This window comes from Rattus norvegicus, chromosome X (assembly GCF_036323735.1).
Source record: "Rattus norvegicus strain BN/NHsdMcwi chromosome X, GRCr8, whole genome shotgun sequence".
In the NCBI taxonomy this organism is placed as follows: Eukaryota; Metazoa; Chordata; class Mammalia; order Rodentia; family Muridae; genus Rattus; species Rattus norvegicus.
Window position 1 is genome coordinate 101,158,335 of NC_086039.1, and position 22,015 is coordinate 101,180,349.

A 22,015-nucleotide genomic window follows, 5' to 3' on the forward strand; every position below is an offset into this window, starting at 1 on the left:
CCAGAATTGCTAAGAACTAGCGATGTGACTTTTAAAACTTTATTGCTTGTATTCTTATTGGTCACCATCTCAGCAGGACAGATGATAGAGGTCAAAAAAGCAAAGGGTGGAGTGCCTTTAGGATTCTGAACCACAGGAGGAAAATGAAATTGAAACATTACAAGGATTAACTCATTTTCTTTTCTTTTTCTGTTTTTATTCTTTTTTGGATTCACTCATTTTCAATACTGCTTGGAAACCCTAAATTGCTTTAATCTCCAAGCTGGTAGCACTGGGTTTTAAGCATGTGTATCGGCAACAGGTGAAGGAATCCTTTACTATGTTGGGGCATTATGAAGGCATGCCAAGGCTCGCCATTTGAGTTCAGACTCGCAACACCACCCTTCACCACAAAAGCCCTCTATGTTGAATCACTATGTGTCCCTAAATGCTGTTAGCAAGGGCTGAGTGTGAAAATGGGCTTAGACAGGGGTGTGCCTCCAGAATGGCCCATAGTGTAGCAAGCAGCTCTAGAAAGAGACCTGGGAAGACTTCACAGAACCACTTTGCCGCACTCACCTCAGGCAGGGGCACACCATTGATGATCAGGTCTGGCTGCTGTGGGCCCTGGCTGTTGAAGGAGTGATGGTAGATGTGGTTGGCAGTGGTGTTGCGGGTATTCTGGTTCTCCACATTCAGGAAAGTGCTCTCAGAGCGACGGCAGCCCAGGGGCAGTGTCTGCTGGTGGTAGTCGAAATAGTTGAGGGACGAAGTAAGGGAGGAGCAACTGACAACATTCATCTTGTCTGTCTCCTCCACGTCCCGAGGTACAAGGCGGATGTCATTCTTACTAATTTTTTTCTTCTTACTTGATTTCTTTTGATGCCCATAGGAGTACTCAGCGATTCTATGTGACAGAAAAGGCAGCACGAATAGATAACACCTTCCCAGACCATGTACTGATGAATAAACATTAAGCACCCCAGAGGGTTGCACCCCATCTCTGCTCCAGCTCCTTATTCTGGCGCATTACATCATCGTGTTTCTCCCTGTGCTTTTTTTGCATGCGAAAACAAGCTGAGGGCCATGAAGTTTTCATATTAAACATACTAACCTCCCGCCTCCCACCACCCCTTCCCAAAGAAAAATTCACATTACAATTAGAAATTGTTCATTCTGAGTGGTCAGTAAGCAGGGGTGAGGGTGGGGAAAGTTGAGCCTATGGGGGAGAACATGAAAATGCTCAAATCTGATGCTTCCCTGGAACCTAAAGGAAGTACTGGGTAAGGTAAAAAAGTAAGTGCCAATTTAACAGGAAAGGAGATGGAGGGAATTCAGAAAAACCCGTGCCAAATGTCTCCAGGAATTTGCAAGGTGGCAAACACCATGGAACAGCTTCCTCTGTGATTAAACTGATCACTTTTAGACTAAAGGTTCAGACCCTGTCTTCCAACAGCACCTAACTCTGCTCACCCACACCCTCCTCCCAGGCCCTAGCCCAGCTCCCTTCTACTTTCCACCCTTCCCCCTCCTCTCCTAGAGAAATCTGATAGCCAAACCCATTTGAATGAGGGGAAAATGCCTTTTTACCTCTTTCCCCTTAGGCTCACTTTCTCCTCTGCCTTTTTGTCTTGCTCCTCGCTAATGGGAGAAACCGAGATGCAATGCAGACACTTGCTGTTTTGTCCTTTTATAAAACAGCCGAGGAGACAAGTGATGGTTAAACAATTACTGCAAAGGAATTTAAAGGTTAGTGCATTCAGCATCCTTCTCCATTCAGGTGTACCTACAAGCAGCTGTGCTGCAACTGGAACATAAAAAGCTCAATTTAATTAACACTGACACAGACCGAGGAACGTGCACCAAAGAACCGAGCATTAAGAGACTTGTCAAAAGAAATACATTAAAATGTAGCCAGATTCTCAATGTCATGTATTGCTTTGCACATAATGATTTCAGCTTATTGTTTGAGGATTCAATCTCTGAGTAATAATCAGCAAAACAATAAGGTTAATAAATAACACAGGTTGGACTTTACCAGTGAAAGAATGTGTCTGTATTCTCCCAGTTGACAAAGCTAATTGTCAGAATACAAAAAAAAAAAAAAAAAAAAAGGAAGCCCAATTCAAGCAGCAATTGCACATCATCTCACAAGTCTCATAAATGAATGCATTTCAGGAAGAGGTCCTGCAGAAGCAAAGAACTAGAAAACCCTGCCTAATCACATAGAAAGATAAGCTTCTCCTGAACTTTAGGATTCTAAGAAGTCTGAGCAGATGGGGAGTTTGCATATCTACCCATATCTACCAAGGCAAATTATTGCTCTGTCCCCAGGATCTACTTAGAGATTAAGCAATTTATTTCACCTCACCCTTTTACTCTGCCCAGTCTGACTTGAAATGATGGCAAATTGATGATACAGAGGCCGGGGGACAGATAAAACTTCAGGACTAGGGTTACATTTCTTTTCTAATCTGTTTACTGAATCAATGGGAAGTTCTAATCATTTTGTTTACCCATGATGGGTAAGTTTGGCAATGCCCCATCCAATTATTCAGAGGCATTCAATGCATGGTCCACTCTGTATTGACCAATTATTTAATTAAACTGTACTTCATTAATCGCAAGCCATCACAGGGAAGGGTGCTTTACAAAATACACATTTGGGTGAAGTTGGAGAGCACTGAGCTTTGCACTTTTTTCTCAATGCAAATGTTCTTCCTTGTTTAATGATCGCCCTGGCAAGCTCTCAGAGAGAGCTCTTACTTCTAGTCATATATCACCAAGAAGTGGCAAAGCCTTCAATATCTTTATTTCAAGCTGATTTCTTTTTCATCATGGGAAGGGTCTTATGCATTTACTTTATGCTGAGAAAATGGCTTAAAAAGAGTCCCCTCTGTCATTATCTCCATATAAATAAATTTTTATTGAGCCTGCATTTTTTTCTCCTATAAAAATCGCCACTGGCAGTCACAGGTTTCAAAGGTACGAGCAATATTAATTTCCATTTCTCCCATCTGAAGTGACTTGGTACTGAAGGAAAGAAAAGTCATGGCCATTTCACTAGTAACAGGATTAAAGCATTTATGAGGCATTGCAGCTGCTCTTTTATGGCACCTGATTGATATTCATGTGTGGTTAGCATTTGTCTACTAACTTGTGTAATGCAGAGAATAGTAAAAGGGAAACAATAATTGCATGGCTGTTACATATTCAGAGAGCTCTGATTCACAGAAGTGTGTATTTCAGATGGTGTCAGATACAAATCGGACCTACAGGAACATATTTTGACTGATTAACATGCATGCACAGATGGTACAAGATACAGTGAATGTGTAGGTGTGTTGAAAGTACACACACAAGCACACACACACCTTGGCTGGAAATAGCAGCATCATTCATTTTCAGCAAAGTAAAAATAAATAAATACATACATACATACATACATACATACATACATACATAAAATAACTTTTTTCAACTGTTTCGATGAGACACTGCTGGAAAAAAAATCTGCATTGTCCTAAGTAGGATTCTAGAAAATCTTAGATTTATTTCTTCTATCAAATTGCAAGGAAGTCTTCAGCAAAAACCTCTAATGGGTTGTTAATCAAGATGAAAAATGCTACATTACATGCCATTCAAGTTTCTACTTCTCTTCTTTTTCTTCTCTTCGTGTTTCCCCACCCCCACACACATCCTACACACACTTCAGAGAAACTGTAACACAATAGCAGATAGTGACATCCACTGGTAGGGACCAGATCTTAATGCCACAGCACAGTGCCACTTTAGAGGAAAGCATAGCCAACTCCAGAAGATTGCTATTTTTACTGAAACATCTGGATGCAAAGTCTTATTTCTCATTGGGATGTTTGGTCTTCATACACCAACCAAGCAGATATTTGAAAACATACAGATGCCTGACAGAATTTTACTTTGTACAGCCATATGTCTGGGGACTAGATACAAAACAAGCCAAGAATCACTCAAAACCACTAATGACCTGCTCCACCACCCCACACCCCACACTGCTTTCTCTTCCTCCTCCTCTCTGGGTCCCATCATAAACTCTCACTCTGAGCTCTCTCTGGACTGTAACCCCTTACATACAGCAGGACAAGACAGCTGCCAGGACACCATCTCCTTTCAGCACTTGTCTGCATCACACTGTGCTCCAGGAAATCAAGCCTTTCAAACATGATCCCATAGAACTTTTGCTACAAATATGAAAACCTCTCTCCCTCCCTTCTCTCCCTCCCTCCCTCCTCTCTCACTCCTTGATTCTCCCTCCCTCCCCCTCATTTTTCTACCTTAACTTCACTGGAGACAGCTGTGCAAATTTTAAAATGATAATTGCTTTTCTGCTCATCATCATTATGTGACAAAATCAATTCAAACAGTAAATGATTGTCTTCCAGCAAATTGTCAGATCAAAAGAATTGATCAACTTGGACTGTCACAAACTTCTCACCCTCCACAAAGAAGCATTGTGGGCACACTGCATGCATTTAAATAGGAAACAGAAGCACTGGGGTTTTACACAGACACAAATACACACTTCTTACTCATTCAAAACACAGACAAAAATAAAGAAAACTTGGCTCTACCTGCAATTGTAGGTCCGGATCTCTTTGTTGTCACGCTTGCACTTGATTGCCACGAAGATCATAGTGACAAAGAGAATGCCGGCAATGGAGCCCAGAGCAATAATGAAAATCAGGGATAAGTTCACAGAGCCCATTGACTCTTGAGCATCAAGAGCTGGGGACAGGTAGATTAGGACAAGGGCAGAAGCAGAAAGAGATGTCTTGCCATGGTCATGGGCCACCACTATAAGCTCATAGGAAGCCTTGGAGTTCTCATTAAAGGTACGAGTGGTTCTGACTTCTCCATTGACCTGGTCTATTTCGAAGAAACCTCGGTCACCTTCTGTCATGTCATAGGTGACTCGGCCATTTTCGCCCTCATCATAATCATCTGCCTTAACTACAGTCACCAAATAGCCTATGCCAGAATTTCGAGGAATGTAGACTTCAGCAGTGCCATTGATCAGAGGTGGGGCAGTGATAACCGGGGTATTGTCGTTGACGTCGAGGATAATGACCCTCACAGTGGCATTGCTTTGCAGGGAGGGCATGCCACCATCCTTGGCCAGGACTTTGAATTCAAATGCCTTGGTCTGCTCATGGTTAAAGGATCTTAGCGCATAGATGTCACCAGAGTTGGGATTGATAGAGACATAGGTGAAGACTGGCATGTCTCGCACCTGTGATGGCACAATTTGGTAGGAGACGCTGCCATTGAGACCCAAGTCAGGGTCACGGGCAGACACAGAGAGCAGATAGGCGCCAGGAGTGTTGTTCTCCTGTACAATGACTTGATAGTAAGGCTTAGAGAAGTGTGGGTGGTTATCATTCTCGTCTGTGATACGCACAGTAAAAGACTTGGCACTTTGCAGCATAGGCACACCGCTGTCTCGAGCCTGAATAGTAAGATTGTATTGGTCATGCTGCTCTCGATCCAGCCGTCCATCAACAAGAATAGTGGAGAAGCTCTCATACTCCTGCAGCCTAAAGGGGACATTGCCCAGCAAGCGGCACTGCACACGTCCATTTAGACCGGAGTCGCGATCAGACACCCGAACCAGAGCAATCACATAGCCCGGGGGGGCGCTCTCGCTCACCTCCACAAGCTCGCTATTGACCGACAGAAGGTTGATAATTGGCGGGTTATCGTTAGTGTCTAGCACGCTGACAGTGACTTTGCAGTGTGCAGGGATAGAGTTGGGCCCCAGGTCTTTGGCTTGCACATCCAGTTCGTACACGTGGCCCTCTTCATAGTCTAGCGCACCGGTGACAGTGACCAGGCCGCTGTGTGGGTCAATTTGGAAGAGTTCACGCGTGCGGTCATTGACATAACCATAGAAAGAGTAGACTACTTGGCCGTTGGTGCCCTCATCTGGATCGCTGGCATTGAGGCGGATGACAGGTGTATTGGGAGGTGAGTTTTCAGGCACGCTCACGGAGTAAGTGGACTCACCAAACACCGGGTTGTTGTCATTCGAGTCGGTCACCTTGATGGTGAGGCCAACTGTGCCCATGTGTGGTGGGTCGCCTCCGTCGAGCGCCGTAATGCGAAAGCTGTAGTGTGACTGTGTCTCGCGGTCCAGGCTCTTCTCCACCACGAGTTCAGCAAAGCGCGAACCGTCACCCCGCGTCTTTATTTCCAGGCCAAACAGCTCGTTGGGCGTGAGCTCGTAGGTCTGCACACCGAAACTGCCTGAGTCCGGGTCATATGCGCTGTCCAGTGGGATACGCGTGCCGGGGCTGGCTGCCTCAGAGATCTCCAGTTCAATCTGTGCGGCCGGAAAACTGGGAGCATTGTCGTTCAGGTCCTTGATTTCCACCTTAATCACACAGATTTCCATTGAGCTGGACATGACCTCTAGCGAGATGATACACTTGGGGCTCTGGCGGCACAGCAGGTCTCGGTCAATCTTCTGCTTGGTGACCAAGAGGCCCGAACTGGGGTTGATGTCCACCAGGTGCGGAGCCGAGTTGGACACCACGCGGAAAGCAGAAGCCTGTCGGGTATCCATCGCGAAGCCTGCCTCCCGCGCGTCCTTGGCCACATTAGCGATCACAGTCCCGGCGCGCTGCTCCTCTTCTACTGAGTATTTAAGGTTAATCAGGGCGGCCGCCTGCGTCCATAGTACAGCCAGCAGCAATAGCACCGGCAGCAGGAGAGACTCCATGGCTGCGCGGGGCTCTGCTTGGCCTCGCCTCTCCACACCCCTCCGAGACCGACGCCGCCGGCGCTCCAGCTTCCCGCCGGCTCGGGCCGCCTGTTGCGCGCGCCCGGTGGCCCCGGAGGCCGCGGGAGGAGTCCCGCCCAGGGCGGCCCGGCGGCGCGCGGGATGAACCCGCGCGGGCTCCAATGCTGAGGTTGCAGGGGTCTCAGCAGAGACTGTCTGGGGGCCCGGGGGCTCCGGGGTGCCCAGGGAGCGCCGCGCAGCCCCGAGCCCCCTCCCTCCAGCCCGGCTACTCAGTTTTCCCCTTTCAAAGTTAGCCAAGCGGGACTGGCCGCAGCGGCGCAGGGCTGCGGATCGAGTGGCGCTCGCACGCCCCAGACGGCCACAAGCAGCAGAGTCGGAAGTGTACTTGGGGCGCGGACGCGGAAGGCTGTGGGGGCGCAGCCTCTCAGGCACTGCCCGACCCGCCGCAGCGCACCGGCACTGGGGCAGGCGAGCGCGCAGTCTGTGCACCTGGCATGCGCAAGGACCTCCCCCCAGCGCGCCCAGCTCACTGCGGAGGGAGCTCCCGCCTGGTACGCACCCTCCGGGATCCGGGGGGGCCACTCTGGCCTCTTCGAGGCCTGTTGGAGAGAAAGGGGGGATCGCAGGCAGAAGTCTGAGTTGCTGGCAAGATCCGTGGGCTCCCGGGGATTTGGCAGAGCTGGAGGGCTGTCCCGGGGCGGGCAGAGGAAGGGGGAGGGGAGAGATGCAAGAGCGCTATCCGGCGCTGAGGTTGGTGTCCGAGGGCGTGGGGGTGGGGGGGTGCGTCTGCCCAGGATCCGAGGTGGGCGCAGGGTTCCTCCCACCGAGCAGTTGTGGGTCTGCGGGCGTTTATATCTCGGAAATGAAAGTTACCAACGCAGCCCAGGCCTCCGCCTTAAGTTTATGAAAACGGGAAGATGGCAATTTGTCCAAGAAAATCAAAGTCCTACTCTTCCCAATTGCCCCGGGGAGGGGAGGAGGGACACGGGGTATGGGAAGGTGAAGAAATGAAGCTACTACAGTACCGGCCAGAAGAGGCGGGGTTGCAGTCGCCGGTACCCGGGGCTTCTTTGCCTTCCTAGGTTTGGGCTGGGACCGCAGCAGCCGCCGCCGCCGCCGCCGCCGCCGCCGCCGCCGCCGCCGCCAAAGAAAGCCCTGCTTAGTTCAGCTGCATGTCCCTGGGGTCCGCCTGGGCAGCTGCCAGGGTCGAGGGTTTCTGTCGCCTCCAAAGTTTACTTGCCCGAGCCTCTGGATCCCATCCTTCAGGAGAAGCGCCGTCCGCCCTGTTTAGGGCTTTCTCCTCCCTGGCGCTCGCGCGCTAGGGAGGTCTGTCCGTGGATGTTCGAAAGGGAGGAAGAGTGAGTGTGTGGAGGGGAAGTGAGAGTGCGGAGTATGAGGGAGAGGGGAGGAAGAAATGGGTTTGGGGTGGGAGGTTTCGGGTCTCAGATGAATCGGCTCAGCTGGAAAACCAGGGAAGACACTGCACCGCAGCCCGCGAGGGGCTAGGGAAGTGAATGCCAGTGCCCCCCGGACAAGCCAGGCATGGTGAGAGGTAGCTGGTGCTACCGTCTGCACCCGCTCGCCCGTCTCCCCTCTCAGCCAGCCGCCGCCGCTACAGCTGCTGTTGCTGCTCCTCCTCCCGATGCCGCAAACTACTGGCCACGGAGTCTGGAGAGAGCTGGAGAGAGCCCGAGCTGCCGAGCCCGGCTACGCCAGGCACTAGCCAATCAGCGCGCCGCCCAGCCGCTCCGGTCTTGGGGCGGGACCAAGGAGCGAGGCGGGGGGGGGGGGTTGGAGGGAGGCGGGGCCAAGCGGAAACTTACACACCGGCCCAACCGAGTAGAGTACCCTGGCCTGCAGAGCCCCTGCGGGTGTGTGGGGGGTGGGTACCTGACTGGCGTGGGACAAGCAGAGTAGGGAAGGGAGAGAGGGCCAGATTTTGAGGTGTGCTGCCTCTGAAGCTCAGTCCACCTAGGAACTGAGTCCCTCTTGCATCTCTTGTTTGCAGAGATTACAGAAAAAGATGAGGATTTGATTTTTCTTTTCTTGCTGTTTATCTCCCTCGCGTATCTTCCTATCTTAAATGCAATATTCTCTCTCATCTCTCTTTATCTCTCCTTTGTCTCACTCTTCAGCATTTCTGTTTCTGTCCTCTCTTATTCTCGGGTAGTAGAAGAAAGAGGAGCAAGCGCTCCTGCTATGGTCGGTCATTCATTAAGCTCTTGGCCAGTGTATCTTCACTTTTGCCAAGAGCAAGGCCACCACCCACCCAAACCATTATCCCTATCCCTCTTCACTGGGAAGATGATACACTCCTGGGAACACCCCAGCAGAGAGAGAGAGAGAGAGAGAGAGAGAGAGAGAGAGAGAGAGAGAGAGAGAGAGAGAGAGAGAGAGAAAGCTGCAGGGCTGCTAGTCCGGTCTGGCTCACTCAGGTCTCTAGTTAATCAAAAGGGATCGGTGGCTTAAGGACTTAGCCTCTAAGGGTTCTGGCTACATTTTCTCACCCCTCACCCAACCCTATCGGATAATTTAGCTTCCTATAAATAAACTACGTTTGAGAAAAGCCAACGGAGCGGACGCCACCGCGCCGCGCCGTTCCCGCGCCGCGCCGCGCCTAGAGAGCCTGGATCCGGACAGAAGCTATGGGGTGGGCGCGCCGAGGTCCCTGGCCTCTGTGAGCCCGCTCTAGTGTGGTGGGCGCTCAGCGTTCCCCAGGGCCTGTTCTGTCTGGGGGCTTCCACTTCTCCTTGGGTGGCGGTGGCAGCTGTGGCCTTTGCCAATGCTGGGAAGCTGGAGGTCGGCGTGGCCAGGGTTGACATCAAGCTTAGTCTGCCTTTTGGACCAAAGGCACCCCAGAGACAGAGGTGGACTCTTCCCCGCCCAGATCTAAGGCTCTTAATTAAGATCGCGAGCGGAATCAAATGCGCCCTCGATGAAGATTTTTCCCTTTTTTTTTTTTGAATTACAGATTGAGGATGGGAAACAGCTTCTGAATTCACAATTCTTGGACAGAACAAACCTCCTTTCTGAGTTATTTGTCTCTGTTATTTGGAAGTCTTGGTTGAAGAAACTCATAATTAGCTCAGCGACTCTGGCCTGAACCTGTAGTCTCAAAATGAGAGTCGCTTTTGCCCTTCAAAAAATTAAATAAGAAAAGGAAAAACGCACTTGGACACATAATGTCCCCCCCCCCCCAAAAAAAACCTGCCATCTTCTTGCAAAGAGCAACCCAGCTGCTTAAAAGAATGCATCATCCAAAAGAGCTAGTTTAGCAGCCTTTACCTTGGCGGTGGGAGTGGGAAAACAGCCTCCTCTCACAGAAAAAAATAGGATTTATTTTACTAGTGAGGTTGAGACTGGACCTTCTGAAAGTGTAGCCAAGCCCAAGGAGAAAGTGCCTAATTCGCTTGGCTCATGGGGGTTGTTTCACATTAGAATGCAATTCAGCCCAGAACATCAGGGAGAAAACCGAGGCATCTGCAGTGAGAATCATTTCATTTTGATCATTTAGAGCTGCGGGTAGACTGCTGAAAGGGTGGCTTCAGGGAGTCAGTCCCGTGGCCCGCCCAGTTTTTTTTTTTTTTTCCCAGACACCGTTAGAGAAATGGGCAAGTAGTGGAAGAACATGGCAACATGGCAGGCAGCGCGGGTGCACCTCATGGGCCGCTAAAGGAAGGCTTCCATTTGATTTATCATAGTTATTTACCTTTGATGTCAGCGAGTGGGGGTGGAGTGCAGCTTGGTCTAATTAAAAAGGTCTAAAAAGGCATTTGAAGTGGGTTTGCTATCTGATCACGGGATGTGAGTTCCGTGTTTGGCAGCTTTCTAAAATATGGCTGGGACTATTTAAACACAACAATTAGCAGCATGCTAAAATGTTTGCATGCTATGCTTAGAAGCTCTTAGCTGTAAACTTTAAGGCGATCTGTTCCCCTTTAAGTTAAAAAAGGATGATGCTGCTTCCTTGTGGCGAAGGCTGTCAGGAACCCGCTGATCAATAAAAGTAAACTGGCGCCTCCACGGCTTGATTGAGCGGGAGCAAAGAGTCTGAGAAGTAGTCTCGGCCATTAACAATCCCCCAGGTAATGAGAAATGGAAGAATTACTCAGGTAAAATGATTAACATTGCCGTGCCATCTGAAAAGATGCACACAACAAGCTAAGAAGACTGCGGACCTCTTACCTTAGGGAGTGCTAATAGAATGTCTATATTCTGCTGTCTTTTTAAAGATAAATAGGAGAGTTCAATTCATGTAGAATGTCATTACCTTCGTAAGTGCAATCGCATTGCAAAGACATGTTCTGCCTTTGCAAAGACAACCCTCTTCCCTAACGCAATGGCACCATTTCCCCGGCTTCTTACTCACAATGCTCACATTCCAGGCACCCCTCTTATTCCAAGCAGAGCACCAAAGTACTTTCAGTTACCAAACTGCTTTTACAGAAGGCCAAATGCTGAGAGAGGCAGGGGGCGTGTGTATCTGCTTCCATTCTTTCCCATCACCTCCCCCACCCCCAAGCTCACAGTGACAGTTACAACCCCCTGCACACACAATAGTTCTTCCATCCCCCAGTCTATGTCTATAGATAATCCTAACACCCTTTGCTTTCTGACTCCTTTTTCCCCCGCTAATATGTACTGGAGATTATTGCATTCCAACAATCCTACTAACTAAATGAGGGCACCCAGACCACCTTTATTATCTGGAATTTATTAGCTAGCTGAATAAAAGCGTTTACATGTAGATAATAAAAACAAAAAGAAAGTTCTGTTCGTTTTAGCTTCCGTTTACTTCAATCCCGAGGGGAGCCCCGCCTCCTCAGCCTCTTTAGAGACACAAGAGCGCCATCTAGTGGCCATCTCTAGTATTTTCCCACCTAACAGGAAACAGGAGGCTCTGGGTACTAGCTGTACAGCCTGCTGCAGCTTTCTAGGCCAAGTCAGTTCCTTAGGCTACAAAGGCCAGAATCAAAATTGGCAAAAGAATTGTGGTTTTGTCCTTTGAATTTTATGCACGCCACTGAAATAGTCCAGAATGTCAATAAAAGAAACAAAAATTGGAAAATCCTTACCTTTAAATCAAGCTGATACACGAGTGCAATCTTTGCTGCCCCAAGATTTGGACAGGAAAGTTTGACTCAGAAAAGTTTAAATTTATGGTAGGAACTAAGATACCAGGATATGGGGGAAGATAGACTTGGAAAATTTAAGGGCACTTTCTGAGATATGCTTACGAAATTATATCTCACCCCTCCCCCTAAAAGAATAACATTCAAGCAACTCCAGTTTCCCTTGCTCTCCTCCCTACCTATTTATTCTTTTCATCTCTGACCTTGCTGCAGAAAACCAGATTCTTCTAGCTTGACTTTTGCCGCATCTCATGAGCATTCCACTCCCCAAATAAGTTGTCCAGAGGCCTGGCAACATTCTCTTAGAAAGAAAGGCTTGATTTAAAAGCTAGCCAAAGTCAGTCTCACTTTCCTTGACTACATACCTTCTCTCCAGGCTTGAGACACATGTTGAGAATACACAGAATAAAAGAAAGCAAGGGGGTAAACAGACAGAGGCAAGAAAGTGCCCTTAAAAAGTCACCATCTCATTTAAGCTTTACAGTAACCATGGGAGGTAAAAATTCTTTGCAGATGTGAAAGCAGAGTTGCAGAGCAGCCCAATGATTTGCCAAGATGACCTCATTACACAAAACTCAACTACTTTCCTTGTGAAATCAACAAGTGCTGGCCGTGCGCCCAGCATTGTGTTAGGGAGTATGGAGTTTTCTAAAGATGGACCTTGTCCCTGAGAAGATTAAAATTCAGTTCACTAATTGGATAACAGCACGTAGATTCTATACACTATAAATATTCCTTGAGAAAGAACTAAACTGGGGTTTATTGTGTTGACAGCTTCCTGAAATTGTAATCCCTTCTACCCCAAATGATGACCTGATTGGCAGTGACTTCTCCTCCTCCACCCTCATTGACCCAGGCAGTTGAAGTAAAGGCAACAAGAGGAACAGTCAGGGATGTGGGCCTGTGGAGCAGGAATGAGGTGTGGTTTCCACTATGATGCATGCCTGTTTCTGACTCTTTTGGAACACCAGGAAAACTGGTGACAGGAGGGGGGCAAGAAAAGATGTTTAGGTGATCTCTTCCTGTCAAGCCCCACCCACCCTTGCCCTGCTACAGGGGAAAACAGTGACAGCGAGAGTTGCAGCAAATCAACAAAATACAGAAAGTGTTCTTAAGTGCTAAAATTGCTCACTGTGGTCCCAATGCCTGCCTTTTCCAAGAAATACAGAAAAGGTCATGGACAGTGGAGACGAAAAAGGCTATTAATCACTCCAAGTCTTCTTATTTTGACAAGGCCAACATCCCCGAAGAAGTTCAATCCAACCTGACCTCAAACCTTATGCCCTCTCTCTTTAGGAATTCTGTTTCCCACAGGACCAAAGCCCTGCTGCTGCCAGACTCATAACTGTCTCTAAATAAACACACATCACAAGGACCATTTAATTAGCAAAGGCTAAATCAGCAAATACATTACAATAAATGACACTGTTTTCTAACACCTTCTGTACTGCCCTGCAGTGATCACCTGTGAAGTTTTGACTGCACCATTTGGGCTCTCCGCATTACAGCCTCTGTCTTTTCATGTGAATTCTCTCCAAGTGGATCCCAAATGCCAGTTTCCTAGGTGCAACCCCATACCAAATGTTATCCCCACCACCACATTTGAAAACAAATGGCTTTCCCTTCAAAGCCACTATGATCAAATCCTGCCTGGATTTCTCACTGTTGCCTCTCTCATCCCTAAGAAGGATCGTTAAGAGTGATATTCCACAGCTTGCCAGAGGAAAGGCTTTTGGCACCTTGAAAATGGGGAGTCCCCAAGTTATAGAGCTTAGAAAAAATTTTAAAAAATGATTGAAAAGGGGATGACCATGTTTACAAGGAGAGATTAAAACTAGGGTGATTTCTTTTAAAGTAAACACATTTTTATTTTCATTTATCATTGTTCATCACTGCTGCCAAGCCATAATGCCACAACCTAGTTAGAGAATCCCAGGGATTCAGTACTTATGTAACTCTCTTAGATTAGAGCTTCTTATGGGAACATAGCTTTTGATTCTCAACCTACTCTTCTCTATCTTTCAGCCAATTCTGCTTCTTCTACAGTGGTTCAAGTAAAGGAGGGACTGAAGCAGAAATTCTACACAAAGGAATGATTTGGAGTGCTGAAGGAGGCCTGATCAAAACATCGGCTCTACAAAATAGGCCCTGAAAATCAGCTTTCCAAACGTGTGTGTGTGTGTGTGTGTGTGTGTGTGTGTGTGTGTGTGTGTGTGTATTTGGAAAACTATATATACATATATGTCCATTCTTATGGTTTCTTTTCAAAAATGTTAACATAACTGGAAAAAAAACAAATCTTTTAAAGCCTTGAGATATGGCGCCAGAGCTGAGAGGGTGTGTGTCTCATATACCATAGCACCTGGTTACATTAAATGCAAATGAGTGGGAACAGCCAAGATGATTTAGAAGGAAAATAAGAAACGTCAAACTGATGTGCCAACAACCCAAGTTTCTTTACATATCTCGGGCCTAGGATGATTTCAGCAAGGCACTAAGGTTATTGTAGACTTTTTGATTCTCAATAGCCAGATTGTCACTAGAGTTTCTTGGGACTATCCCAAAGTTTCTCCTAGACCTCACAAGTGGCTTTACATAGCTCCCCAGGAGTTTCAGCTGCTCCATTCACTGATTTTTCCCCCCACTAAACCAGGAAACTTAGTAGTTGACTAATGTCAATGTAAGAAGGAAAGGAAGGGGAAAAACTAATACACATGAAGAGCTGTCAGGTTGACAGCTGCAGTTACATTACCTAGGCTAGCAATGTAAGTACCAAAGGCATGTCACGTATGCCACTAACAGAACCATGCACAGTATCTGTTCAGGTTGACAAGCCCTGGGGCAGTGGTAAGTAAACTGAAAGAGGGAGATCCCAGAAGGAGGCAAAGGGAGCACCGTAAAGGGGACAAACAGAGCAGAAGTGACAGAAAAATCACTCCTGCAATAGGGAAGTTATGCGCTGTTTGGTTGAGTTCTGGAGAAAACAATACCTTGCCAGTTGGGAAAGTATTCCATTTTAGATCCAATCATTTGCATAGTGGTGAGCTTTCTTCTAAAAGCTGGGAGTTAGGGGGAGAGAGCAGAATGTCTTGTAACACAGAAGCCAGCAGCTTTGTGAGCTTGGTTGGTCTCTTTCAGCAAAGACCACGAAATGTAGCAACTTGACTACCACACATCTACTCAGAGATGACAGCCGAGGCAGCCGTGAGCATATGAAGGCTTGTGCCTAGTGATGGGTTGCTAAGAGAACTGATGATCTTAGAGGGGAGTGGGCCCAACTTGAGGCCTGGGTAGCTCTCCACGTTCTCTGCCCTGGGAAACCGTGCAATGGAATGTCAGAAACCCTTGCTGTCTGGACTGTGCACTTTCATTTGGGGAACAGGCAATCAGTTCTGGAAGGCTGGCCATAGAGTGGACAGAATGATAGCTCAAAATGAGATCCATCAATGACTTCGTTTCAGCCCTAGCCAAACAATCAAAAGCAAATAGTCAGCTTCTAAAATCAATGTTTCGTGAGATGATGAGCCAACCAGTGGAGTTCACATGAGGTGGGATGGGAAGGAGAATTGAGAGGGAAAGCAGGAACATTTTTTGTCATGCTACCCACCGAAGCCAGCAGTTGCCTTTCCTTGAAACAGCAGAGTTGGTTCCTAGCAAAATGAGAAACGGCAGTCTCCTAGCAGAACAAAACAAAGGAGCAGGGGGCAAGACATTTTTGAAAACAGGAAGGCGTTTTGGCAACAATCACAGGAGGGCTGGTAAGCCATTGTGCTCTAGGGATCCATCTGCTGAGCTCCAGAACATCCTCTTCTCTCTCCACCCCCATCTAGCTCTCAGATTGCAAACACAGGGTCAAGAGCTGGGTCACTTGTGAAGAAACAGTAAAGTGGAAAAGACAGACTCAGCCCGAAGTTGAGGAGAAGAGCCCGGATTCAATTTGTTCCACTCATGAAGGATGTGGTGTAAGAGACAGGAAAGCCCTTCTTATTCTGCCAGGGCAAGATAATAAGAGTGGGCTTAATTAAATTAATGGGAAATGCACTTAAAAATTAAAACTGGTGTGCAACTTCTAATCAGCCTGCAATCCACTACTGTGCAGGACCATAGATAAGAAGATAGCGAGTACATCTTTAAGGAGCTGAATAATTTCATAGCTATTAATAGTTTTGTTAGTCATGCAATAAAAGCAAACACTAGCAAGGTAATCAAATTGTGTGCTCCATAGTAGAGATCAGGGCAATCTTCAGGAAAAAAAAAACCAGTTTTCCTCCAGTGCCGTATCTATGAATAAGACATCTTTTCTTCCGAATATATGAAGAATAGAACTTTTTTTTTCTTTTCGGAGCTGGGGACCGAACCCAGGGCCTTGAGCTTCCTAGGCAAGCGCTCTACCACTGAGCTAAATCCCCAACCCCTTGAAGAATAGAACTTATGTAGACTTAGATACCACTGAGAAATTGTTTGTTTGTTTGTTTGTTTGTTTGTTTAAATGAAAAAGCATACTTAATCTGATAATTTGTACCCACCAGAGTAAGACCCCAGCCCTGGGGTCTTAAGACTCAATAGAATTCATAATTCTAAACTTAGCATCTTTCTTTCTTTCTTCTTTTTTCTTTCTTTCTTCTTTCTTTCTTTCTTTCTTTCTTTCTATTTATCTACAGGAGCTCCAATACACTCCAGGCTGTCCTTAAAAGTGCCATTTTCCTGCCTCAGGTTTCCAAACACTGGGGTCACATATGTCACTGTGCCTGACTTTCAAATCTTTGTTCATTTCAGGCCACACACATACAACTTTACAAATCAAGACTGAATATTACTTAGTGGACCATTAACCTGTTCCTATATGGAGTTAGATTTTCCTAGCTAAGGAGAGTAAAATGAAGACACTTCATTTAGTTTCCTCTTCCCAGAGAAATAAATAGCTATCAGCATCTAGGACATAAGGGTTCATGAACAGCTTTGGAACTTGGAGATCAATGAAATCTGATTCTCTCATGAGACATAGTGCTCCTCTTAAAGTTTAACCAAAGATTTCCTACCAGAGGCAATTGCTCCTTGTCAGGAAGCCTTTGAAGACCCTCACAGGTTTCCTGTTAGGTGTTGTTTGATCTCTGGTGGACATGAGATTATTGCAAAGCCACTTTTTATAAACAAAACTTACTCTATAAATGCAAAATAATTTTGTTCAGCCTAGGCAAGGAATTCTTGATTTCTGCAAGTTTCCATGGAGTAGTGTAAGATAGATAGTAGACATGGAATGATAATTCAGTGTCTGAAAAGGATTTGTTAGGTTGATGGTTACAATTGTGACTACCTATTTCTTTCCCATTCCTTCAAATGTGCACTCCAATATTGATACAGCAAAGGGTTTTTCACATTTGGCTATTTGTGTATGTGATGTATAGTCCTGATCAATTTCAATTATTTATAAATTTAAATTCAGTTATTTCCATTTTAAGTAAGTTTCATCCGAAAACATTAATTGATCTGCCTACACTGAATACCATGAACTGACAGGATGTATTAGTTGGAGACATGGGTCCTGCTTTCCACATGCTTCAGGTCTGCCTCCAACATTAAAAAAAAAAAAGAAGAAATACATCCACAATGATATATTTACCCAAGCAGCAATGTTCAGCATTGATGCACAGGGGCAGTCTATAAGAGAAAGCTGTGGGAATGACTTTCCAATGAGTTAAAGGGTGCTTATAGAGGCGTGTAAGCTACACTAAGTCATGTGCTGAAGAAACAATGAAGAATATAATTTGTCTCAAGCATTTATACTACTAACATTATTGAAGTGTTACAGTACACTTATTAAGGACACAAGCTCTGTGGCTACAAATATCACGATTCATGTGTCAGTTTTTTTCTACCCTTTCTCTGACTGAGTGGCATTAGAAAAATGAATACAGTACCTATTTCATAAAATTGTGGAAATTGCATGAGATGATGCCTATAAAATGATTCCTATAAACTACAACATATTTTGCACACAGTATAAAGCAATAAACTATTGAACTTTACCAGTTTTATTCATCATAGAACACCATGATACAATATAACAGATACAAATTTCAAAATATCAGGTAAAGAAGAGGAAGCCCCTGCCCTCAAGGAGCTCTTGGAAGGTTTATGCAACAGATAATAAAAGTTGAGGTTGGTTGATATTGTTGTTCTTCCTATGTGGTTGCAAACCCCTTCAGCTCCTCCAGTCCTTTCCCTAACTCTGCCATTGGGGACCCCATTCTTAGTTCAATGGTTTGCTGCTAGCATTCGCCTCTGTATTTGTCATGCTCTGGCAGAGCCTCTCAGGATAAATCTATATCTGGTTCCTGTCAGCATGCACTTCTTGGCACCAGCAATAGTGTCTGGGTTTGTTGGCTGTATGTGTATGGGCTGGATCCCCAAGTGGGGCAGGCTCTGAATGGCCATTCCTTCTGTCTCTGCTTCAAACTTTGTCTCCATAATATTCTCCTATGAATATTTTTGTTCCCATTCTAAGAAGGACTGAAACATCCAAACTTTGGTTGTCCTTCTTCTTGAGCTTTCATGTGGTCTGTGGATTGCATCTTTGGTAATCTGAACTTTTGGGCTAATATTCACTTATCAGTGAGTGCATACCATGTGTGCTCTTTTGTGATTGGGTTACCTCATTCAGGATGATATTTTCTAGTTCCATCCATTTGCCTATGCATTTCATGAAGTCATTGTTTTTTATAGCTGAGTAATATTCCATTGTGTAGATGTACCACATTTTCTGTATCCATTCCTCTGTTGAAGGGCATCTGGGTTCTTTCCAGCTTCTGGCTATTATAAATAAGGCTGCGATGAACATAGTGGAGCACGTGTCTTTTTTATATGTTGGGGCATCTTTTGGGTATATGCCCAAGAGAGGTATAGCTGGATTCTCAGGCAGTTCAATGTCCAATTTTCTGAGGAACCTCCAGACTGATTTCCAGAATGGTTGTACCAGTCTGCAATCCCACCAACAATGGAGGAGTGTTCTTCTTTCTCCGCATCCTCGCCAGCATGTGCTGTCACCTGAGTTTTTGATCTTAGCCATTCTCACTGGTGTGAGGTGAAATCTCAGGATTGTTTTGATTTGCATTTCCCTGATGACTAAGGATGTTGAACATTTCTTTAGGTGTTTCTCAGTCGTTCAATATTCCTCAGTTGTGAGAGTACACAAGGATGGATCCATGGCTCCATCTGCATATGTAACATGATTGTCTTATCTGGCATCAATGGGAGGAGAGGCCCTTGGTTCTGTCAAGGCTTGATGCCCCAGTGAAGGGGAATTCCAAGTTAGGGAGGTGGGAGGGAGTGGGTGGGTGGATTGGGGAGCACCCTCATAGAAACAAGGGGAGGAGGGGTGGGATCATGTGTTTCTGGAGGGGAAAGCAGGAAAGAGGATACCATTTAAAATGTAAATAAAAATATTCAATAAAAGAATAAATAAATAAAAGGTTGATGTTGTAAGAACAGGTGCAGGCTATCATACACACTTGATTGCTATCATGAAGAATTAGAAACTTATTCTGGAAACCAGTAGTGTCATTAAAGACTTTTGTGCTGTAGAATAACTAAGTTATCATTTCTGTGATTTGTGGTTAATGTCAAAGTATTAAGGTTGGCTTCTTCAACCTCTGCCTGCTTTGCTTACAAATTAGGTCAGCCCATCAATTCTATTACAAGTCAGAGACCAGTGCACTGTACACCAATCCAGCATAACTCGAGGAAGGACTGCTGAGATTCAGTAACAATACTGACATCCAGATATTTTAAAGCTCAGCTTTTTTAAAAATTTTATTGAATCATTTTTGGGTTTTATATTTTTTACACTCCAGATTTTATTCTCCTGCTGGTCCACCCTCTGACTGTTCCCCAACCCATACCTCCTCTCCCCCAAGTCTCCACGAGGATGTCTCCACCCTCCACCCCCCAACCCCCAGCGTACAAGACCTCTAAACACCCTGGTGCCAACGGTCCCTTGAGGGTTAGGTGCATCTTCTCTGACTGATCCCAGACCCTGCAGTCCTCTGCTGTATATGTGTTGGGGGCCTCATCTCAGCTGGTGTTGCTGCCTAGTTGGTGATCCAGTGTCTGAGAGATCTCAGGGGTCCAGGTTAGTTGAAGCTGCTGGTCCTCCTACAGGGTTGCCCTCCTCCTCAGCTTCCTCTAACTTCCATGGGTCAATGTGTTTGTCTTTGTACCTATACCATGCAGTTGTTATCACTATTGCTCTAGAGTATAGCTTGAAGTCAGGGGTGGTGATTTCCCCAACCATTCTTTTAAAAATTGTTTTTGCTACTCTGAGTTTTTTTTCCTTTCCAAAAGGTTTCAGACTCTAAATGGAATTCTGTGAGCAAATGTCAGCAACATGAAAAATTTAACAACAATACAAGATTTTTAAACTCATAACCAAAAAATTAACTAAAAATAAAATATGTAGAAAATTTAAGGTGTTTCAGGCAGCACATGCCTAAGGCTGTACCATGTGATTTTACTATAGCTTTGGCATCTAGTACACATCATGTACACTTTATACATGTGCTAGCAGTGCAATGGAACACCAAAGAATGCTTCCTGAAACACTGAAGCTCACATTTAGGACCACTGTGTTTATCAACTGTATTTAGATTTACTATGCATACAACATTTTCTGCATTTTAGAAACATCATGATTGATTTATAGAAAACAAAGGCTTTAATTATTTTCCTACCATATAATTCCTTAGCATTTATAAAAGTAGTATCTTTGAATTGGATTGTATTATTATGATAAGATATTTGTTTTTTGAGACAAGGCCTCACAGTGTAATCCTCACCTAGCCTTCAACTCACTACATAGTCTGAGTTGATCTCAAACTGTAATAATCATCCTGCCCCAGCTTCCCAAGTGCTGGGCTTTCAGACATGCGCTAGCAGGTTTGGCTAGAAAGCTTAATTTTAAGAATTGTTATATGAGTCCTGACTTGAATTTTAATAATAAAATTATTAAGCTAATTTTGGTTTGTGACCAGAATTGAATTTTCAAAAAGTTTTGAACTTTCCCTACATATATTTCTGCAATTCTATACTATGTATTTATGTGTAATAGCATTCTCTGCCTAGATGATTATCAAATAAAAATATCAGTGAACACTGAAAAATGTTAAAGAAGCATAAATGAAATGCTATAAATGCATAAATATGCAGCCTTCAGTATTAAATATGTTGTCAAGATTTAATTCATTTGTTTACTTTTTTGTTCTTTGTTTTTATGTTTTCAAACAGGAATTCATGAAGCCCAGCCTGGTCTTTAACAGTTTAATCAAGGATGGATTTGAATTGACCTTCATGTTTTTACCAAGATATAATTCTTTTTTTAAATATTTAGTTAGTTAGTTAGTTAGTTGGTTAGTTAGTTAGTTAGTTAGTTAGTTAGTTAGTTATTATATACAAGTACACTGTACCTGTCTTCAGACACACCAGAAGAGGGCATTAGATCTCATTACAGATGGTTGTGAGTCACCATGTGGTTGCTGGGAATTGAACTCAGGACCTCTGGAAGAGCAGTCAGCACTCTTAATCGCTGAGCCATCTCTCCAGCCCCAAGATTTCATTCTTTATGTTAAAATAAACAAGCACACCCACAAACTTGTTTTCATCTTCCAGAAATGGTAAAAATATGTATCAATTGTTTTTAAACAAATGGTTTTGTAATTGATTATTAGTAACTGATTGGAATGCCTATAATAAACCTATATACCCGATGTCCTGTAGAAATTTCTTGTGTATAAAGGGATCATGAGCTGAAAAAAATTTAGGAATCCCAGATATAAGGTGCAAGGAGCAAATACCAACAATGGTAGCTGGAAGTCTAAGGTGTTGTGTCCAAGAAATTAAGTCTCAGAATGTTTCATGAAGGCAGGGGGCAAGGTAAGTCAACAGAAGAGTGATTCATAGAGATTTGGCCACCTGTGACAAGAGTACAAGCGGTAGGAATTGGAGGTTGTACTATCATCTACTATCCAATTTACACTAAGATAAGAGCCTTGGCAGTTTACACATCGCATTTAAATGAGCTAATATATCTGGAAGTTCATAATTTTGTACTCTAGACTTCAATCATCCTAACTTA

General features: G+C 45.0%; 1 protein-coding gene across 6 annotated transcripts in view; it reads right to left on the minus strand.

Annotated features, from left to right (window-relative positions):
* Pcdh19 (protocadherin 19) overlaps positions 1–8,443 on the minus strand; it is a 105,776-nt gene extending 97,333 nt beyond the window's left edge. For 2 of the 6 annotated variants that reach the window (XM_008773420.3, XM_039099722.2), the window contains exon 1: positions 4,590–7,478. In XM_008773420.3, coding sequence (XP_008771642.1) covers positions 4,590–6,736 — 2,147 coding nt within the window. In that variant the 5' untranslated portion in view covers positions 6,737–7,478. Of the gene's footprint in view, positions 1–558; positions 887–1,569; positions 1,711–4,589 lie in introns of all 6 variants that reach the window. The other 4 variants (XM_006257222.4, XM_006257223.4, XM_006257224.4 and 1 more) reach the window with 4 other exon arrangements.
* Positions 8,444–22,015: the final 13,572 nt, after the last annotated feature.